Raw genomic sequence first — 15,738 nt, 5'->3', positions numbered from 1 at the left:
GATGGGGAGGACCGGGGGACCCTTAAATTCAAGGGATTAAACCAAAAGCATGATATTTTTCCTAGACAAGATATGTCGTATTTACAAGATGGAGGACACCTTGGTATGCTATTCAACCCATTAGGAGTATCTTCATTAAATAGATATTTAAATGCTCATTCGGTTTAATGGGAAATATACTAAATAGACATTATTGAATAGAATTTTTTGATGAAAGATAATAACAAGAGGCTTCAAAAAATAATTTTTTTCTGAATTATATGAAGTTGGTAAACAAGTAGAAAATCTATAAGTATTTGAACTCGAATATCCAAGAAAAAGTAAAATATTTGATGGAAAAACTAATCTTAGGGTGTGTTTGAAAAGTCCCAAAAATTTTAAAAATATTTTTTTGTTTAAAAAATAATTTTAAAAAATTAAAAAAATTCATTTTAATTTATTTTTAAATAAAAAATATTTTAAAATATCATTACTATTATAACCCTGAATACGTCATGAGACCACATCTACCACGCCCTAAACCCTCCTCCTAGGTGTTGGTTTGTGCCATGACTTTAGGATTACACGTGTCTTTCTATCAATGGCTCTGTTCCTAGCTTGTGTCATTATTTAGCTTGATGGGCTGCACTTTTTTTTTTTTGTTTTTTAAAATTATTTTGATGTATTAATATTTTAAAAAATAATTTTTAAAAATAAAAAATATTATTATAAGATATTTTTAAATAAAATAAAACCTGCGTATGCTTTTGTCAACCTATGCATGAATTTAGCTGAGACAACATGGGTGATTAGGTCATCACAATGTTAAAATTACTAATCAACCCCTTCAACTCTATTACGTGTCAGATCATAATCTGGGGTTAAATAAAGTCCCTTGGTTTTTAATTCTTGCCCTAAATACCCATCAGAAGTGGTACCTGTCCTTATAAAAGAAGGATCATGCCACCTTAATGCAACATTTGAACCACCTCTCTAAATTGTAGCATGTTCTCTGATAATAAACCCTCTAAATCTTCTCAGGACTCCTCAATTTCTCAAATTCGCCACTCCAGCAATTAATGGAAAGCACTGATTCATCCAAAGGAGGTGCCGGAGGCGGTGGCGGCGGCTCTCAACAACCAAACCTTCCACCAGGGTTCCGGTTCCACCCCACAGATGAAGAGCTAGTTGTTCACTACCTCAAGAAAAAGACCACTTCTGCTCCTCTCCCTATGGCGATTATAGCAGAAGTTGATCTTTACAAGTTTGATCCATGGGAATTACCAGGTTACATCCAAATCTGCTAACTTGGAAATCCGATTCTTGTTACTTATTGTGTACTATTATATATACATATAAAGCCTAATTATAAATGGTGGGTTCATCTTATTTTCAGCTAAGGCCACGTTTGGTGAACAAGAATGGTACTTTTTCAGTCCGAGGGACCGGAAGTACCCAAATGGAACTAGGCCAAACAGGGCAGCAACTTCAGGGTATTGGAAGGCTACGGGAACTGATAAGCCAATATTAACTTTAGGTGGTACACAGAAAGTTGGGGTAAAAAAAGCCCTGGTCTTCTATGGTGGTAAGCCTCCTAAAGGGATCAAAACCAATTGGATCATGCACGAATACCGGTTAGCTGATAACAAAGTCAAAAACAAGCCACCAGGATGTGACTTGGGAAACAAGAAAAACTCTTTGAGGGTAATCAGTGATCACTTTCTACCGAGTTTTTTTATTACGTATGTATTGTCTTTTCACTTTGGATACTTTTCGAAAACACAGTAAGACTAATGGTGATTACTGTTTTTTGTTTGTTTGTTTGTTTCTACCTTTCTTTGTAGCTTGATGATTGGGTGTTATGTCGAATATACAAGAAAAACAACACACATAGACCAATAGATCACGATAGAGATGATTCTATGGATGATATTCTTGGATCAATACCGCCTTCGATACTGGTTGGTAACCATCAGAATGGAACGCTTCATCTTGCTAAAGGCACAAATTATGAGACATTGCTTGACAATGACCATAATTTATTCGAAGGAACAATAAGCAGCAATGACGGCATCAGAAGCAGCAGTTCTATGTCTCACGTGGCTTCTACAGTATCCAAGCCAGATCACCTACCTAGGCTTCCACTCAAAAGAACACTCCCATCACTGTATTGGACCGGCGAAGACATGGCTGTCCCTTCATCAAGTAAGAGATTTCAAGGGGATATTAATGGAGATGAAAGTGTTGTGGGGAATGGTGGGAACGGTTCCATAGTTACTCCTCTCAGTCAACTTCCACAGACATCTCAATTGCACCAACAGACAATGCTGGGGTCTATGGGAAATGGAATTTTTAGGCCACCATATCAAATTCCAGGCTTGAACTGGTACTCTTAAACTGATCTTAATTCATTGGTCTATGCATATATTATATTTAGACCTATGAATCCATTCCCAGTGGATAATATGAAGCATTCAAATGGTGTTCAAGTTATATGCTTGTTTATATGGACGGTCGTCGATTGATCAGTAGTTGTATCAGCTTTCCATTGGGAGTACTTTGAGATTTTGATTGTTAGGAAGAGATTAGAGAGTCATTCAGTGGCCTCCAGTTTCTCCAAATGAAACATGTAGCTGCCAATTTGAAGCGAGGCCGTAGATACAATACATATAGATAGAGATATTTATATATAGTTGCATATATATATATTCTGTAAATGTTTGCTCTTGTTATATTGTTATTAAGGAAGCAAAGAAAAATAGGAGGTGGGATCCTGATATGGAAAAATAAAATTGTTGATCAGTGATATATGTATATAAAAAATTGTTCTGCTTTACGATTAAACCTTGTATGCACAACAGTTTATATTTATTAAAAGTTTCTCGATTATTCCAATAATATTTATTATTGGGCATGGTTTGCCTTTGTTTTATATTTTTGTTCATCTTGATCATTTGATAATTAAGCTTGTGCAATGAGTAGCTTTTATTGCTCAGTGATGCTTGGCGTTGAAAGATGGCATGCTTGACTCTTTTGCATAGTTTTTTGTTGAATGCATAAACCCTAGAAGGTAAAAGTTCTTAGTTCTTTCGGTTACTTTATCTTTTCCAGCCATGTTCATGGTTGTGAAGAATCTGTAGAGAAGCATGTATGAATTCTGATTATGGCACTGGTATAATTTTCTTATGGGTTAGTACATATTTTTTGGGTTTGTAGCAAATCTGGAACACCATATTTCTTCGGAAACTTCATTTGTTCTTGGATTTTCCTTTTTTTCTTCAAAATACAACTTATTGCAAGAAAATAGTTCGAGAATTTGTGATTACTATCTTCCATGCTGGAGCATACAAATCCTGAGAAACTTGATAAATTTTCTAGAATGGAATTATTTCATTCAACTGTTTATAATAAGGACAAGAATCATTAGCATTTATAAGCGAATATTTAATCATTGTCTGAGAAATCAAGAAAAAGAAAACAAACGGGCTAATACGATTGAAATGGACCGATCTTAATTAATTACTCTATTAGTGACTTGTTTTTATTGTTCTTGTCTAGCTCTATGGTCTTGGAGTCCCTCTACCAGCTTATTTTATTACTATTGATCAAATAGAAACTGATTAATACATAACAAAAATTGTAGATGACACAAAGTAATACAATGTTGGTGATGTATCAGCTGCAGATGTTTAATATACTATAGGAACGTGACAAGATTAATTGACACACATTGTTGTCGCATGAGAAAGGTTGATGATCTCGTGAGCAATAAGCAAAAACAAAACAAAAAAATTGATAAGTCGAAAATGAAGTTTACTGACCTCTTCTTTGTTCTTCCTTGCGCAAAACTATCAAAAAATTATATAACTTAAGGACTAAGGTATGTCTTAATGCTGACTTCACAATCGTGAAAGTTATTTGCACAAACAAATACCAAGATTTGTTATTTTCTCAAGAAAAAAAAAAGGAAAGAAAGAAAGAAAGAAAGCTAAGATTTAGCTTGTTTGGATTGTATCTATACACATCTCTTAATTTCTTGAAAGGTATTCATGGATAGTTCCTTGCAAGAATTTTCCATCAACTTTAATTTGTATGGAAAGCTATGGAGTCTGTGGACATGACAGAGCTTTCAGGTATATGTTTCTACAGAGTTAAAGCAGCTGTAGCAAGGTATCGAATTTACAGAAAGTTGATTTTCATTTATTCTAAGAATTAATTAAATATATTGTATCTTTGGTCTAATCTCCAAAAGAATGCTAGATATTTGAGGGTGGGTGTCCTTTTCTTGATTTCATCCCCCAAGTGATGAATGAATGATTAGACATAGCTCGCAAAGTATATTCCATGACCTAGAGGCGAAGGTCGCACAAATATTGACAACAAGAGGCTACCTGACAAATGGCTTTTATCTTGCTGACTATGGGGCCATCTCACCATCATCAAAAGGAATCATTACCTTAGAACCACACAAAATTATTATATCCTCTAATTGCATTCCTTTCCAAGGAAAGAGTACAGAAAAACTTTACAAAGAAATCAATTTATTACTGCTTAGTTCTGGAATGTAAATTGATATTTTGACAGAATTTTCCATTATCGTTGGATCCGAATCTCTTTTTTAGGATTATGCTTTCAATTAATTAGGCCTTGAAAGCTTTGCAAATATGATTTAGAGATGAATACTAGTTATAATTAGCTTCCACGATAATCTTTTTTTGACATGCATGCTTACATGTGGATTTCCTGTGATCGATGCTTTAAGAACATGAAATATTAACAAGTTGAGTGGTTAACTATCAACTTATGAGAAAGAAAAGAGGGGGCAGTCCTTTTTTCTTTCTTTGATCAGAGAGGTCTTCTTGCACCCAGGTCTTTCTCTCCGAAAAAAAAAATGGCCATTTTCAACGTAGATATGCAGTGATATTCAGGAATGCTGTTTCATTTTCATAAATGAAGGTACCGAAAAGGATGGGGTTCTCATTGATGAGGCCATGGCCAGCCAACTAATATTCTATACAATCTTTAGGCCCATGATTGAGCTTGAAGATCTGTCAAGAGGGATTAACATCTTATTTTATCTGCGACCCACAAATTGACAGATGCTTCCCAAGCTGTTCCAGGCAGCTGAAAAGTACTCTGGACCATTGATGATTTCTAGTTGACAAGGGCCAAGTTGCCCCATTATCCTAGCTTGTTATGGCAAATGGTAGGCAGCAACGTCTAGCTCATAGTTGAACATTTAGCCATGCCCCCACAGAGAAAAAAAGGCAAGAAGATCAAGCTCATTAATCATATTTGTCAATCGTCATCATTACATGAATGAATAAATAATTGAGGATTTGGGTTGCATATAGCTGGCAGTGGGTTGGGCTTGGAACAACCGCGGGTACATATGTCATTCTTGGTGTATCATGGTAAAATGTTACAGGATAATTTTCAAGAGTTTTTTTAATTAAAAATATATTAAAATGATTTTTTTAATCAAAACATAAAATTATTGAAAAAAACTAAAATATAATTTGAAAAGCATAAACTATAATGTCAAATGGCTGGAAACTTCATTTAAATACTCTATTACAAATCTATAAGCAAATTCTCTTGAAAATAGCATGTTCCTATGGGGAAATAAAAAAAAAAAAAAAAAGAGAAAAGAACAAATTCTCTTGAAAATAACATGTTCCTATGGGGAAATAAAAATAAAAAATAAAAAGAAAGAGAAAAGAAGAAGCAGCAGCGCAGCAGGATGCCAGATATGTTTGGTTGAGCTCATGCAAACACCTGCCTACCCTGATGAGAGTCGGCGGCCTAGCGGGCCCATTGGGCTTTACTGAGAAAATTTCTTCCGAATTTGGGATACAAGAGAAATTAAGAGGTCACTGAATCATTTACAAATAAAGTGTCGATTAGAAGTTTTAGAAGCGGTTGAAGTTGAATTATACTATGAAAATACCAAGAGATTTCAATCAGGCGAGGTGTTTACTATAAAAAAAAATTTTTAAAAAAAAAGTTGAGGTGTTTAATAAACTAGAATGCTTGGAATCCAATTTACTTGAGTTCTTGAAGAAACAATCAAATGTTAGAATATTTTGTTACATTAAAACACTTTTTAATGACAAAAAGAAACAGTTCATGTTTTTCTAAGATTAATTCTCTTTCATTGATTCTTAGTACGGTTTTTTTAATTATTAAGGAAAAACATGCAATTGTTTTAATGTCAAGAAATCCTTAAATTAATTTTTACATATTGGTGGTGAGTCATTTTCTAGTCATAGCTATAGTTAGATCTCTTAAATGATGCGTTAATGGGGGAAAAATTCATTTTTGAAAAAAAAAATCAAAACTAGAACAATAAATAATAAGTTAAAGTAACATTGGGGTTAATTTCCTCTCTTTTTGAGAGATCTGATGAAATCCCCTTTGTAATAAAAAAAAAATCTGAAATGATAACATGAAATAAAATTAATTATCATTTACATTAAACTCTCCAATGGTTATATATAGAAAAACAAGCAAATGAGATTCCGTAACTTTCCTTGAAGTTATTCGTCATTATATATATTAAATCCCTTTAAAACCGAATCGGAGAAGGGCGTAAATATCACTAATTAAGAAAAAAAAAAGAGTAAAGAAACTAGAAGAGGAAGAGGAAGACGAAGAAGGTTCCATTAGTTGGAGTTGGTGCTTGTGAGTGCTTGTCAAGGAAGCCACTGATATTCCGCGTAAAACAATGTGGTTTGACAAGTAGTCCAACATTTGAAAGTCAAAAACAAAGGTTTGAATCCATCAAGTCTCAAATGACACACTACCAAGTGTTTAACAAGTCAAGGTCTTCTTGCCAAGCCAACCATATGGAATCATGAGAAAAACTTTAAGAACAGCCTTGTCAAGGCATGCATCATTGCATTTCTGTATAAAAAGCTTTAACATGTGATAAACCAACTGTGGCAACGCAATTCTTCGCATAGCCAGCTCAAGATCATACCTCTCTCTCTCTCTCTCTCTCTCTCTTTCTTGGCTCACAAAATGGAATCCATGTCTCAGAAACAGGCTAGGGGAAGGTTACAGCTTCCAACAAGACAAGCACATGGTGAGGGCAGTAGGGTTAGAAGAAATAATCAAGTTGTATCAATACCTCCTAGGCCACGCTCAACTTGTACTTGCTTAAACCGTCCGGGGTCGGCCAGGTGTAGCAAGCATGGCTACATGGTGCCCGGTGACAGGTTGATGAGAAGACATCAAGCAAATAAAGAGATATTAAGAAGGGCATTAGCACCACCAAATCGGAGGTTAACCCTTCGGTGGTTTACCTTCCGGCCAACGCCTAGTCGGCTTTCTAACATGTCCATGGCCTAGTTAATTTGCAATATCTTGCTTCGTCTTTTTTCTTCTTTCGCGAGGGAGTTTGAACAGATGGCTGTTCTGTATTTTTCTCAAAAAACGATTTTGTCTATATGTGAACTAATTAACAGCAGTTCTTTTTCCTTTTTAAACATCTTATGACTACTACATTAATACGGCATCGTTGTTTTTCAAGCTTCTGGGAAATCATATATCTGCTTGGATAGTCGATGTAATCTTGACACTTTCATACGGTATTGGTATGCTTCGTTGAATATTCAACTGAGAATGATTAATGAATTAGTTCTTGAAGTTGTGTTGAATTTAGAAATTCATAAGGCTGACCTTTTCTTGGTGTTAAAAGGAGGGATGATTTGGTATTCTCCAAATTTCATTAAGAGAAGAAAAATCCCAGAATATAATAGTAAAAGCTAAAAATTATTGAAGTGCTTTTTCAGTGCATTTTGAAGATGGCATGTGAAAATGCATGCAGCCACAATGTGTACGGAATCATGATCTAGCTGGATTATAGCAGTGGACGCGTTTTGAAGTCAAAAAGATACAAAAAAAAAATACACACACATATAATTTAATTTTTTTATTTTTACTTTAATATTTTTTTATATGTATTTTCAGATTATTTTAATATGATAATATAAAAAATAATTTAAAAAATAAAAAAATATTATTTTTAAATATTTTCAAATATAAAACATTTTAAAAAACACTAGTTACTTACACTTTCAAACATTTTTTTAATCCATTCTTTTTTTATGGTTTTTTTATGTTTTTTTCAATATTAGTTTATTTTATTCTTCTATTTTTTTATTATTAATATAAGTATATATATATATATATAATTTTTTTTATTTTTTTACTTCAATTTTTTTTATGTATTTTCGGATCATTTTGATATGATAATACAAAAAATAATTTAAAAAATAAAAAAATATTATTTTAATATATTTTCAAGTAAAAAACATTATAAAAAATAACAGCTACTACACTTTCAAACATCTTTCTAATCTATCTTTTTTTATGGTTTTCTTATATTTTTTAATATTATTTTATTATTTTTTTAATTAGTTAAAGCCAAGTGCGAATATTATATTTTATTATTATTATTAATATAAAAAATAACAGCTACTACACTTTCAAACATCTTTTTAATCTATTTTTTTTATGGTTTTCTTATATTTTTTTTAATATTAGTTTATTTATTTTTTTAATTAGTTAAAGCCAAGTGTGAATATTATATTTTATTATTATTATTAATATAAATATTTAAATTAATTTATACATATTTCAATTAATTTTATAAATTTTAAAATTAACCTAGCACAAATATTGTATTATTTTGATTTGCAATGTTGTTATTTGTCTCAGAGAATCAGATTCAGTATCAATTAATTATTGATGGTCAGGGTTATCATGAGCGATAATAGAACCTACTCAATTGTCTGGATTGTTGGAATGGAGACAGGCAATGAATCATTCAATCAAAAGTCAATCATCTAGGTGGTGGATGGTGACCAAGTAGTAAGGACTTGGAATCAAGAGGTTTGTTCCCTCTGTGTTCTCAGGTTCGAGTCCTTCTAATTATTGTTTTTTTGCGTTAGAAAGAAGAAACGAATAACACGTAATTGATGGTCAGGGTTATCATGAGTGATAATAGAACCCACTCAATTGTCTGGATTGTTGGAATGGAGACAAGCAATGAATCATTCAATCAAAAGCCTCTTATGTCCCAGCTGCTCTATCATCGACTTTCTTCCCTTCTCTAATAGCACTGCGACTGCAACTCGTTTTCTTTCTTATGGACGAGGGCAACTGTGGTTGCAGATATTCATCATTATATTTGTTAACTGTGCCTGCAGATTTGAGATTGAAGCTGCCATTGGAATGGTGGGTTTTGAAATTGTATTTCATTTGGGTGATCAGGCATTTCTTTATATATGCTTACCTGGTAAATTCTTCTATATTTCATGGAAACTTTCCATTACTATGATTTTTACAGCTGTTAGGAAGTATCTCAAGAAGAGTATAATAATCATCAATAAACATAAATACGCAAGGTTGCAAGATGCGTGGGGTATATACGATAGCCAGTCTGTCCAGCAACTTTCGGCATTGCAATTCTTGCATCATCAAGATATGGTCACGCTGTGGTCTCCTCTGTCAAAGCCCTCATGACTGCATTGAGCTGAGCAACTATCCCGTTTTCTATATTGCTCGTAATTTTTTGCACTTCATCTACTCCTGTGAAGAGAAAAAAAATGGGTGAGAAAAAGAGAAGACAACTTAAAGCATATCATAACTTCTTGTGCAGCCATTGGTATGTCCAAATAAGACAGTATAAAACAGTTGTGCGGTATACCTCAGGGGAACCTTTGGACAGAGAACTGGAAGACGCTTCTACTGTTGCCTCTGATATTCGTGCTTCTGATTTCTCGTTTGAATAACTACCAAAGAGGAAAAAAAAATCAGCAGAAAAAAAAATTCCTTTCATCACCAGACCAAACAGGGTAAGGACAGAGAAGACTTTGCTGTGCCATGTCATGTTAAAGAGCTTCTTGTGCTCAGGGAGATGCGTGGTCCTCCGTGTCCACTTCTCCAACCCAAAAGCATAGACTTATGGGTTCATCTTATATACAAACACTTTGCTTTTATATTTATCACTCATATTTGCATCCAACATGTCAAGACCACTGGGCAGAGTTTGGCATAACTTCTGCTTCTACTTTTAAGTGTTTTTCAAAAGTATTTTTGGTTCGAAAAAGCATCAAATTAATGTTTTTTTTAGTGTTTTGTGATGGTTTTGATGTGTTGGTGTCAAAAATTTAAAAAAAATCAGAAAAAAAAATCATTTTGATGCATTTTCAAGTGAAAAACTATTTTGAAAAGTACTCTGCACCACAATTCCAAATACCCACCTGCTGGAAGATTCTAAATAAATTTCTAGCAGAATTGTAGGAGGGACCACTGGAGATCTCCAAACCAGAAATTCATGTGAGAAAATTAGGAAACAAAAAACTTATATACATCCATATTTCACTCGGAAATATTTAGTGTATCAAAATTGTCTCTAAGAAATAATAATAAATAAATAAAAAGCGTATCTCAGTTGTGTAATCGAAATATCCAGTGTGTTCGAATAACTGGGAATTGTAACTGTTAATTATTTATCTAGCATGCGTTTCCTAATCAGATTTCCTATGAAAAAGAGTCCATTAATGTCTTTCCAGTCTTCATTACCTAATGTATGACAGTTCAGAAGAAATAATATGCTACTTACGTGGAGAGTATGGTCACCCAGATGAGTTCTACACAATCCACCCAAAGGAGTCTTTGTTCTACAGGAATCACACCATATGTAATAAGATGAGCAAACGGCCAAAGCTTCCATCCTGCCTGCACAGCAGCCCACATTAAACAGTGCAAAATTAAGCCAAGTTGTTAGCAAGAAAAAACTAACTACTAAATTCATGTGTTTGATCCAATAGTCCAAGTAATAAACAAAAACCAGACTTCAAACACATAATTCGACTTAGATAAACTAAAAACGAAAATGCTCCTCACCACTTGACCATTTTGAACAGAAAATCAACAAATTTGAAACTTGTTGAGTTGATGCTTGTCAGTTATAAAATAATGCGTGCGCTCATTAAAGATTTAGAATGTTTGCAAACTAACATTTAAAATTATGAATAGAAGATAGAGCCATACAAATGAGACCAGCATGCATATTAAATTCATGGGTATCAAACATCCAACTATTAATGCAGAAAGGAAATATTCAGAACCAGTAATGTGGTTTTGCCAGATAGCAGTCTTTCTAACTCCATTACCAAGTGATAATAAGAGCAAACACTAGATCAAAGTTTGGTTCTGGACAAAAAGTGGAAAGGGAAGAAGGTTCCCTTACTGTAAGCATCGGCCAAAATGTAGCTGTCAGTTCACTGAAAATGCTGGCGGGAGATTCCAGACGCAAGAATCCCAACACTGTGAAATAAATGCTGTTCCAAGCTGCTGCCCACATGGTTTGGTCGAAGGCCACTTTGGCAGGAACCACCCACCAATCTTGGAATGGAAAAAGCTCCTAGAAGACAGTAAATTGATTGAGTAAATCACTGAATACATCATTATGCCTATTAAACTTCAAAGGAAACTTGAAGTACGTTAATCACCTCGCAAAACTGGTAATAGTAATGTGAAAGGGAGCCGTGTAATGTAAAGCCAACAATGCCTGATCTAAACATTCTTGTGCGGTCAAACTCAAAAATTGGTTTACCTTCATAGCACTGAAGATGAAACAGAAACAACCAAGTAAAAGGATGTATACACAAGAAAAAATAGAATATCACAACATTGGTTTCACAACATTTACAAACCTGTGCAATCCAATCTCCAACGGAGTAGACCACACCACTAATCATCATTTTCGCTAAAACTGGGTTTGTCTTTAGAGCTTCCTCATAAGCAGACCAGTTGTGTTGAGGTGCGTATCTTAATATTTCAAAGAGTGTCCACCCCTAGTAGAAAAGTGAAAAATAGATCTTGAAGATCTAGTTGATAAACAACTACAGAACTTAGGAATACAAAAAGACATCAAGAAAACAGAAAACACATCCAATTATGTCATTCTGCAATGCTTACGGAAAAGAGAAAAAAGAAAAGTTAACATCAATAGCATGCAACATCTTAAATTTAAAACACACCAAGAAGGATTAGATGGATGAATTAAAACAACCAGAATACCAATTAAGGGTTTTAATCAATCTTCTGTACAAGAAACCAAGAATTCTCTCAAGTCTCAACTCCTTAATATCAAGCTGCGTATCTTTGTTTGACCCGTAAGTCAACTTTATCACCATAACCACAATTTTCTAGCAGTCTTAGCCTCCTAGACAAAGCCTTCAGCTTCCACAAAAAATCAGATCTGAATTGCAAAAGATTTGAATTGCAAAAATTGAACAAAAGGCCACAAATCCAAAGCTAAAGGTGAAAGCCACAAAAATCATATTGCTTCAAAGCCAAGAAAAGGGAAATTAACTTGAAGCTACTTTTATTTCTCAAGAAAAGCTAAGCATGAAGAACAAATTTCATAAGTAGCATGAAAACAACAAAAACAAAACTCTAAACAACATATAAAGCAACCAATTATGATTTGATTTGTTCTAAAGACGCATAATAAATAAGCTTTTACTTACGTGCCAGTAATCATGGTCAATTGTCAGCAACTTGGTTATGGCATAAGTACCAGCAGCAAGAACAATCGTTGCATTGATGGTCCTATCAATTAGCCTCTCGGACTCCAATTCCCTCTCTCTAGTCTCTCCATCAAGACCAGAACTTGAAGCTGAAGAGAATCCTTCAAAAGAGAGCTGCCCTTCTTTCCCCCCAAACCCACTCACCTGAGGAGCCAACTCGGTCCCTTCTCTCTCTACTTGAATCGCTACCATCCCTTCTTGCTGGTCTACACTGTCACCACTTTGTACTGGAATAACATCAACCTCTTCTTGGAAAACAGAATTCAAGTGCCAGCTCGGTATGTTTCTAGAGAAAGCTTGGCTCTTTGGCAATTTTGGGGATAGAAACTGAGGGTTTTGCAGGTTTTTTGAAATGGTCTTTTTGGGTTTTGAAAGAGGAAGCAGACTGTGAGGAGAAATGGTGGGTAAAGCAGCCATTTTTTGGCTACCGAGTTGAGGTTGGGAGGAACTGAGTTGAGTTGATCGAGTTATCAATCTAACTGTTTGCTTCTCCAAGTTGGAGTGTGTGGAGGTTGTTAGGTTATAATAATATGTTTTTGATTCGGTGTACTACGGACTATGATATCACATGAGCGTACTTGGGTTAATTTTCATGAACAACTTTGATGAGGGCTTGCTATGTGGGGTAGGGCAACAATAAATGCTGATTGGTTTTCATGATGAGGAGATGAAATTTTATTTTGAGATAGAATGTAGAGGATAATTATTGGCTGAAATTATGAGATCATGAATGCAGTCCACATAAAAGAAAGGCCAGCAGCAGCTCAATAATTGGGAAAATCTAAAATCAGTCCTTTAACCATACACGCAGTTTAACTAGATACCTAAACTAAATATTTAATCAGTTGAATCCTCTTAGTAGCAGACGAGAACGTTTCCCATTATTATTATTATTAAAAGAAACTAAAAGAGAGTATTTATATTGCTCTGTATTCTTTACTGTTAATATGGATTGTAACAGTAAAATGATAATTTTGTTTTTTATTGACAAAACACAAATAGCCTTAAAAGTAGGGGTATATTAGTCCTTTCACTATTTATTTGCATGGTAAAATAACTAATATTTTCTGAGTTAAAAAATAATGCAACGGTAGGGAAGGGCACTCTCAGTTATTTCATTTAAAGTGCGCGATAAAATTACCAGAATGTTCTTACGTTGAAATTGTCTTTCCCTTCTAGTCAAAGGGTTTTATTTTCTTTTACACTTGGTTTTTTCAGTAATTATCAAGTCTGGTTAGGGGCACTTCAGTATTTAAGTATATATAATATTAATTTATTTATAAAATTTAGTTGTGCGTGAGTGCTCTTACACTGTTTGAAATAAGGATATAGCGTTATTTGATGGCCAAACTCTAACTTTCATAACCACATTTTAATTCTCACGACTTCACCTCTATTATTCAGCAGTATGTATGGCAAAAAAAATATCAGGTTTTCATTGGTTGCCATTTCTTTTTTATCCTCTCATCTTCAGTTTCTAAGCCTTCCTTGCACATTTTTAAAATAATCTTTTAATTTTTTTTAGATTTGATCTTTATTTTTTTATTATTTTTTTATTTTAAATAATCAATGGAATTGGAGTTTTCTTTCCATTTAATCTTCATTCAATTTTCTTACTTTTCATATTTAATCTTTTGGCTGTTAAGTTTTTTATAACTATTTTTATAATTAAATTATCCTTTCAATTACATTCCTTAATATTTTATATCATTCTCTTAATTATTTTTTTAATTACATCTCTTAATATTTTAACTTATTTTATTTTATGTCAAATTTAACCTTTATTTTTTTTATTTCTATTTATTTTTTTAATTCTTTTTTATTGAAATTTTCCTTTTTTATTGTGTCCCTCAACATTTTATTTATCGAGATTTTGTTAATCTTTTATGTCACAAATTTAAAAGAATAGATTGGATTCACTCAGATGTTTTTGTTTCATATTTTCTTTTACACTTGATTTTTTTCATCATTCTATGGGATCATTTCAATCTCATATGATATGTCACAGATTTCAATTGTTAACGCGGCTTGACCCGCTCCAATATTTTTTATTTTTTTTTGTCTATTTTCTTATCATTTTATTAAATTAATCAAGATTTAACCTGACTCTCTGGTTTTTCTTTCTTCTATAAAAGCGTTATCATCGCCTAAATAATTTTTTAACACATTAAAAAAAAATTGTATGGCTCATGGCATGGCACAAGCTCTAATCTATCAATATCTATTAGTATTTTACATCTAAAATATATATAAATTTATTTAATAATATAGTATTTGTTCATTGTTTCAAGAAAAAAATGATTGAGACAATAAAGACATAAATGAGTTTTGATGATAGGAGCACTAACATAAAAGTAAATGTCTTTGTGACAGTTTTAGAATGAATTTTATGTACTTCTAAATGTGTCTCTAGAGATAATATTTATTATTTTTTAATTTCTAAAATATCCTTGTAAACAACTCATAATTTTAAAATTATTCAACTAATACATGTAAAAATAAAAATGGTTTTATTATATTTTAAAAACTTAACTCAATGATCGATCTCTAATAAGGCTCGGGTCATAAGTCAGGAAAGTCAAATTGAGTTAACCCAACTCAATGTAAAAATAAAAGAAGTTATTATCATAATTTTAAAACCTGACTCAGAGGTCAGCACAAAGCAAGGTTTAAGTCACGAGTCAGGTTAACTATTAACCCGAGTCAATATAAAGATAAATATGATTATTATTATAGTTTTAAAACCCAACTTAGAGATCAATTTGAGGCAAGGCCCGACTCACGAGTCAGGTTGATTATTAACCTTGATTAATGTAAGAATAAAAGTAGTTATGATTATAGTTTTAAAACTCGATTCAAGGTCAACTCGGAGCAAGCCTCGGGTCACGAGTCAAAAGGATCAACTTATATTAACTTAGATCAAGGTAAGGATAAAATAGTTAACATCATAGTTTTAAAACCCGACTTAGATATCAATATAAGATAAGGCTTAGGTCATGTATCGAGAGTGTCAACCTAGGTGGCCTCAAGTCAATGTAAGAATAAAAATTATTATTATCATAGTTTTAAACTCAACTCAAAGATTGACTTCGGTCACAGATAGGGGGTCATCTTGGATAGAACTAAGTCAATGTATGAGTAAAAATGGTTA

General features: G+C 33.1%; 3 protein-coding genes across 3 annotated transcripts; 2 read left to right on the top strand and 1 right to left on the bottom strand.

Annotated features, from left to right (window-relative positions):
* The first annotated feature begins 910 nt into the window (after window positions 1–910).
* Window positions 911–2,823, top strand: LOC105129175 (NAC domain-containing protein 18-like). The gene is made up of 3 exons (XM_011031133.1): window positions 911–1,266; window positions 1,376–1,683; window positions 1,824–2,823. The coding sequence occupies exons 1-3, from the start codon at window positions 1,059–1,061 to the stop codon at window positions 2,373–2,375; spliced, it is 1,068 nt and encodes a 355-aa protein (XP_011029435.1). The 5' UTR covers window positions 911–1,058; the 3' UTR covers window positions 2,376–2,823.
* A 3,929-nt stretch (window positions 2,824–6,752) lies between these two features.
* LOC105129174 (uncharacterized) lies at window positions 6,753–7,648 on the top strand. The gene has a single exon (XM_011031132.1). It carries the CDS (start codon window positions 7,003–7,005, stop codon window positions 7,330–7,332), a length of 330 nt encoding a protein of 109 aa, XP_011029434.1. The 5' UTR covers window positions 6,753–7,002; the 3' UTR covers window positions 7,333–7,648.
* A 1,579-nt stretch (window positions 7,649–9,227) lies between these two features.
* Window positions 9,228–13,098, bottom strand: LOC105129173 (mpv17-like protein). The gene is made up of 7 exons (XM_011031131.1): window positions 12,528–13,098; window positions 11,709–11,849; window positions 11,505–11,618; window positions 11,243–11,416; window positions 10,613–10,728; window positions 9,695–9,779; window positions 9,228–9,576 (listed from the first exon to the last, which is right to left on the bottom strand). Exons 1-7 carry the CDS (start codon window positions 13,002–13,004, stop codon window positions 9,571–9,573), a joined length of 1,113 nt encoding a protein of 370 aa, XP_011029433.1. The 5' UTR covers window positions 13,005–13,098; the 3' UTR covers window positions 9,228–9,570.
* Window positions 13,099–15,738: the final 2,640 nt, after the last annotated feature.

This window comes from Populus euphratica, unplaced genomic scaffold (genome assembly GCF_000495115.2).
Source record: "Populus euphratica unplaced genomic scaffold, PopEup_1.0 scaffold86.1, whole genome shotgun sequence".
Classification (NCBI taxonomy): domain Eukaryota; kingdom Viridiplantae; phylum Streptophyta; class Magnoliopsida; order Malpighiales; family Salicaceae; genus Populus; species Populus euphratica.
Note: the sequence above shows the minus strand (reverse complement) of the source record. Positions and strands in the feature narration are given on the sequence as shown.

Bases quoted from the DNA above. Each gene is read 5' to 3' on its own strand.
- LOC105129173 (XM_011031131.1), bottom strand. From the start codon at position 13,004: ATGGCTGCTTTACCCACCATTTCTCCTCACAGTCTGCTTCCTCTTTCA. The intron at 11,619-11,708 runs GTTTGTAAATGT...TTTCATCTTCAG, and splicing joins TTGGAGATTGGATTGCACAG to TGCTATGAAGGTAAACCAAT. The intron at 11,417-11,504 runs GTGATTAACGTA...ACTGTCTTCTAG, and splicing joins ACTATTACCAGTTTTGCGAG to GAGCTTTTTCCATTCCAAGA.
- LOC105129174 (XM_011031132.1), top strand. From the start codon at position 7,003: ATGGAATCCATGTCTCAGAAACAGGCTAGGGGAAGGTTACAGCTTCCA.
- LOC105129175 (XM_011031133.1), top strand. From the start codon at position 1,059: ATGGAAAGCACTGATTCATCCAAAGGAGGTGCCGGAGGCGGTGGCGGC. The intron at 1,267-1,375 runs GTTACATCCAAA...TCTTATTTTCAG, and splicing joins TGATCCATGGGAATTACCAG to CTAAGGCCACGTTTGGTGAA. The intron at 1,684-1,823 runs GTAATCAGTGAT...CTTTCTTTGTAG, and splicing joins ACAAGAAAAACTCTTTGAGG to CTTGATGATTGGGTGTTATG.